This window comes from Buceros rhinoceros, unplaced genomic scaffold (assembly GCF_000710305.1).
Source record: "Buceros rhinoceros silvestris isolate BGI_N320 unplaced genomic scaffold, ASM71030v1 scaffold19289, whole genome shotgun sequence".
NCBI lineage: Eukaryota > Metazoa > Chordata > Aves > Bucerotiformes > Bucerotidae > Buceros > Buceros rhinoceros.
In genome coordinates this window covers 1-5,549 of record NW_010433505.1, presented here as the reverse complement: position 1 = coordinate 5,549, position 5,549 = coordinate 1, and the positions used below count along the sequence as shown (strand labels likewise).

General features: G+C 56.4%; 1 protein-coding gene across 1 annotated transcript in view; it reads left to right on the top strand.

Moving 5' to 3' along the window:
- CD276 (CD276 molecule) overlaps positions 1 to 3,486 on the top strand; it is a gene marked incomplete at both ends in the record, with an annotated part of 5,792 nt that extends 2,306 nt beyond the window's left edge. The window contains 4 exons of the mRNA XM_010144143.1: positions 1 to 229; positions 1,269 to 1,409; positions 2,986 to 3,027; positions 3,451 to 3,486. The exon at positions 1 to 229 is cut by the window's left edge and continues 1 nt beyond it. Of these exons, the coding sequence (XP_010142445.1) occupies positions 1 to 229; positions 1,269 to 1,409; positions 2,986 to 3,027; positions 3,451 to 3,486 (448 nt within the window). The remainder of the gene's footprint in view (positions 230 to 1,268; positions 1,410 to 2,985; positions 3,028 to 3,450) is intronic.
- Positions 3,487 to 5,549: the final 2,063 nt, after the last annotated feature.

Genomic DNA, 5,549 nt, shown 5'->3' with positions numbered 1-5,549 from the left:
GTGACTTGCCATGCTTCCCGCGGCTACCCCGAGGCCAGTGTTCTCTGGCAGGACAGCCAAGGCAGCAACATCACAGAAAATGTCACCACGTCCCAGGTGGCCAATGAGGAAGGTCTCTTTGATGTAAACAGCATCCTCCAGGTGCTGGTGGAGCCTGGCAGCACCTACTCCTGCCTGGTCCATAACCCGGTGCTGCAGCAGGAGACCAGAGCTTCTGTCACCATAACAGGTAAGCCAGCACGGCCCAAAACTGGGGGAAGGAAGGGATGGGCTCTGTCCCAAGAAGGTGACTGTGGTGGCACTGAGATCCCTACTGTGGCCCAGAGCCACCCTGGGCGTTGCTACCCCGTATTTCTGCACTCCCCATGGACCTACAAGGGTGACTTGAGGCTGTGATGTCCTCCCCTGTCACACCACACCAGCGTCCCAGCTAAAACCAGCATCCTTAGTTCTTAGTCTCTAGCTTTGCTAGTTGTCCCGTCCTGGTCTTAACCACTCCAGCAAGGTCTTCTCCTTAGCACATGGCTGTGGAACGCTCTCGATTTGGGGTTCTCCATCCCAGCTGCGACAGTCCTGCTTCAGAAATAGGGGCTGGAGTTGATCATCAAGCACGTTCAGCCTCGCTGCTTCGCTCTGAGCTCCTCTCGCTGCCCTCCTGGAGCTCTGTATAACCTTGTGCGCTCCCCGGTAGCATTAATTAGTGTTTAATTACGCTTGGAATGGCACTCGCTGAGTTGGGAAGGTGGGTCCCTGGTGGAACATGAACTTTTTGCCTGGATGCACCAGAACTTGTGTGGATGCTGCTGGTTGGGAACAGAGGGGTGTCTTTTGCATGGGCTCCCAACGCGCGCAGGCAAATGGTCAGCCTTGGGGTGATGTCTTGGGGCAAGACTTCATTTGAAGAAGGGAGAAAAATCGGGATTCTCAGAGTACCAGGAGACATCCCCCAAACCACAGTGGTCCCTGCCAGGCCATCCCAGACCCTGGGGAAGGTGTCCCTGTCCCTCCCAGCCCTGTGACGTGAGATGGCAGGAGAAAGGGATCAGGTGCAGCATCTTCTAATGCTTCTTTTGAGCTTCTTAGCAAATGAAGGGTCAGCTGACGTTTGAATTTATTAGTGCAATTACTTAAAGCTTAAGAGAGTATTTTAGGGAGTGGCTCCCTGAGGATGTGCCCCTGCCGTGGGGGTCCTGGATGCTGGGCACGTGTCCCCCTGGTCAGGCGGCAATGGCCACTGTGGTGGTATTTCTCTTCCCTCCCCCTGCAAGGCCAGCACCTCGCCTTCCCTGCCGTGGCTCTCTGGGTTACGGTGGGACTCGCTGTCTGCGTCGTGGCGCTGCTCGCCGTCCTGCTCTACGTGTGCCAGAAGAAAATCCGCCAGAGCGCCGAGGAAGAGGAGGAAAATGCAGGTAATGCGGCAGCTACTCCTTGAAAAAGCGATGATGGGGTTTGCAGGGGGTGATGGACTGGGGGGAGCCGAGGCAAATTCTAACCATCACAGGTTTGCCTTGATGGTGGCATCTTTTAAAGGGTGGTGGGATACTTGGAGCTCCTGGGCACCAACAGATCCATACTGGAGAGCCTGCATTGCTCTGGATGGCTCCTTCCAACATACACGTGGTTTTCTGACCACCCAGCATGTCTGTGTCTCTGCCTTTCACCCCCCTGCTCCGAGCATCCTCTGCGTGTGGGTGCCCACAGCTGGGCATTCGTGGAGCATCTGCTTCAGAAGGTGCCTCTAGCACCTGCCTCTGTGGAGAGAGCATGAGAGATTCTCCATGGTCTTGTTTTTTGCCACCTTCTACTGCTTGTTTTGTTTTAGTTATTGTTATGGAGAGGTGTTTGCACAAAAAGCGGGGCTTTGTTGCTTTAAAAAAGCTGCCGTGCTCCCAAAATGGCTGTGGAAACAGCTCTGCTGACGTTCCCCGTTTGTTTTCTCTCGCTGCCTCCTGAGGCATTTGCTCTGCCAAAGCCTTTCCCCGCCAGCATCATGCCGCAGGGCTGGGACCCACAGCCTCCCTCCCCGAGGCCTCCTGTTCCTCTCTGCCTCTCTTACCCGGGGAGGATGTAGGTGCCGATGCCACCACGGTGTCTGGCTGTTGGGAGTCCCCAGCAGTCGGGTCTGAGAGGGTTTTCCCCAGGTAGCTCCCAGGGAATCGTCTGCAGGATATATATATAAAATATTTTTTTTCTTTTTTTCCCCTCTGTGACAGAGTATTTTCTCCCCAGCCAGGGGATTTGCAGCGCCGTGGCCCTGCACCAGCTGACCTCAGTCCTTTAGCATCAGGACGTGGCTCCCAGCCCGTGATGTTTTGCACCGATGGCTGCACGCCCTTAGAAATGATTTTGCTGTGGTTCTTGGTGTTCCAGACACGGACAAGGACCCTGCTCGTGAGCCTGGCAGCCACGGGAGGCAGGGGCAGGGATTTTTGATGGTCTTCCCAGCAGGGACCGGCATAGTGACAGGCTTCGCCATAGCGTGCAAAGCTCCTGGGCTCCAGGACAGGGTGGCAGCCTGGTGGGTGGCGCGGGAGGGAGCAGGGCATGCTCATCCCTCAGTGCCACTGGCACGTCCCAGAGGAGCTGGGGAATCCGTGGTCTCCCTGCTAAGCCCCTCGCCGAGCGCTGCTCCAGATGGCGGCTGTGCTATAAATAGGGTGGTGAGCGGCCACGCTGTGAAGCCTGGAGCTGTGGCTTTTTCTGCTTCGGTTGTAGGGGCTGTGCCACCCTGGCACAGCCTTGTGCTGGGGAAGATAACCCTGCGGGGTGCTGGGTGCAGGAGGGTACCAGCCGTCTCCTCCCCAAGCATCCCCAGCAGCTCGGCAGCGCCTGGTCCCCAGGAGGTGCCGGGATATGCGGTGGCTCTGAGCAGCTGGGGATGGCAGCGAGCCAAAGGGTCTCCATCAAACCCGACTGCCCGGAAAGGGCAGATTCAGGGTGGGTGCCGGGCTGGAGCCAGCAGATGCTTCACACACTCTTTTGCAGGGACAGAGGAGCGGTGCGAGGAGGGGGAAGAACCCAAGACAGGTGGGTGCATGCTATTAGCTTCTTATATACGTGAAGGCATTATGGCACGTCCTTGCGCCAGCGTCCCCTGCGCAAACACACACCCCGGCGTGCTCTGCACCCTCCACTGGTGCTCAGCAGCCCCATGCTCGCCCACGCTTCGGCGCACCCCCTCAAGCTGGCAGCTCCCTGATAAGCCACCCTATCTCTTAATAAAAGCAGCACTCGTGGTGCGCTGCTGTCATCAAACGGGTTAATTATACGTCTGGTGATTGCCTGTAGCTGCTGGCGCAGGAGCGACGCCGGCTCCTCCGCGGCTGGGGGGATTTAGGGACTGCGGGTTGGTTTGCAAGGGAAACGGGGGTGGGTTCCCCACAGCGGGGCTCCGAGCTGTTTCCTTCGAGGAGGCGCGGTGGGGGCTGACTGCTGTTCTGCTTTTCGCAGCTCTGCAGCCGCTGAAGAGTGCGGAGAGCAAAGACGGTGAGTGCGTTTGCTGGGCAGCGGCGTAGGACCCTGAGCGGGCTCGGGATGAAGGTTTCTTCCTAAGGACACTGGAGAAGATGCTCAGATCTAAGTGTAAAGCATCTGTTGCATCCTCATCATTGTGTTGTTGGGGTTTTTCTCTCCTTTTTTTTCATTTTTCCTTTCCCCGCCCCCCGCCAAGTTTTCAGTCAGATTTTCCCCAATCGATTATCTCCCAGCACCCATTTCCACTCCAGTTTGGGGTGTTCGTGCTCTGGCTGCTGCTCATATCTCCCAGAGTGCTGCAGCTGATGCCTTTGCCGTGGTGTTCCTTCTCTTACCATCCTTTTCTCAGGCAGCTCGAGGCCGGGCAAAGCCCCCTGCCACTGCCAACCCAGGTCATTGTGAGGAATTTGGGTCTGGTTTTGAGGAGTGTTGCCAAGGGTTTGCTCAGGGGAGAGGAGCTGATGGGGTCTGTCCTCACTTTGTGGAGAGGGTGGCATGAGCTTCATCCCTTCCTGTGCAGAATTCCTCAGCAACAGCCTGGTGCTGAATTTCTGGTGGAAATCCATGCGAGCCGGACTCCCAGCAACTCTTTCTGCTTTTCGGTATCTTCTCCCAACCTCCCAGCTGGGTGCTGCCAGCAGCCCATCACCAATCCCAGCCCAGTGCTGGCCTCGAGTGTTTTCCATGCCTGGTCAGCCCTGCTCCTCCCCGACTCGTCCCCCTTCCAAGATCTCAATCTTTTAATTTATTTCCTTTCTTATTAAAGGCAGAAGCTCGGCCTCTGCCGCTGGCTAATCGCTGCTAATTTCACCCTCCCTTCCTCTTTTATTAACAGCCCTGGTTTTTCTCTAATGCCCTTTCCCCCCAAACCCGATAGGTTAAAAAAAGCCTTTTCTCCCTTCACACCTTTAGCGAAGCATCACCTGACTCTGCTTTTCCACTTTTTTTTCCTCCTCCCTACCCTTATCTCCCCCTCACAAGCTGCCGCAGCGCTCGCTCGGCTTCCTGGCCCCTTGGCTTTTCATCCCTGATGCAGCCCGTGTGCTTAACCCTGTGTGCGAGACATTTTCCGCTTGCTTCTCCACCACTTTTTTCGTCAGAAGAGAAGCTTGAATAACAACATCTGCAGGGTTTGCTGGCTGTGGAGGTGTTTGTAGCCAGGAGGATGGATGGAGGGATGAAACCACACCTACACGTGCCTGGTTGTCTTTAGCTGAGGCTGGCATCAGCTCTGGGACTGGGGATCCAAGTTTTCCAGGACAAGGAGAGCCCAGAGCTGCTGGTGACCAAATTAACTCATTAATTTAGACCTGCGAATTATTATTGTATGTCTTTGATGTCTTTGACAATTGTTATTTAGTCTTTTTTTTCTTTCTCTCCAGATAACGAGCAAGAAATTGTTTGACAGGAGCTGGGACTCCCCCAAGCAGCACCCTGCGCCCTGGACCAGCCGAGATGTCCCTGGTGGGAATGCGGGTCTCCTGGGGAGCGCACAGACCTGCTGCCATTCCTTGTCCCAGGCCATCCGTCATCCTCCTCCCTCCCTGGCCACGTCTTCGGGGTGCCCTGGGGCTGTAGAGCAACGGCATCTCTATCCCTGGCGAGCCCCAAAGACTGGTGCCTCCTTCCCAGGGATGGTGTGTGTGGGGTGGAAGTTTGTCCCTCTCCATCTGTCCATCCCCATGTGGGGCTGAGAGCAGCTGGCGTCGACCATTCCCCTCAGCCTCCTCTGTGCCTGGCCATAGCCAAGCCAGTTGCCTTCTAGATACCTTCCAGGGCAAATTTTGGTGCCCTTTCCAAGCCTGGAAGCCTTGAGATGGGCGACAGGCTCAGCGAGGTCCCTGCGAGCAACCAGTGGAGCCCCAGAGCCTCCGAGAAGATGGATGGGACCTGCGGGACCCCCAGGCACAGGAGGACAGAGCTGGTGCTCTGGGCCCCAATGGGTGCTGCACTGCTCCGGGGATGTGTGGGGACGGTTATTTTGTCCCGTTGCACCACTGGTTCCCACTGGACTTTTATTTTTGCCTTAAATGCAAAATCCCATTGGGGCCGGTATCCCTTGCCTAGGATTGACC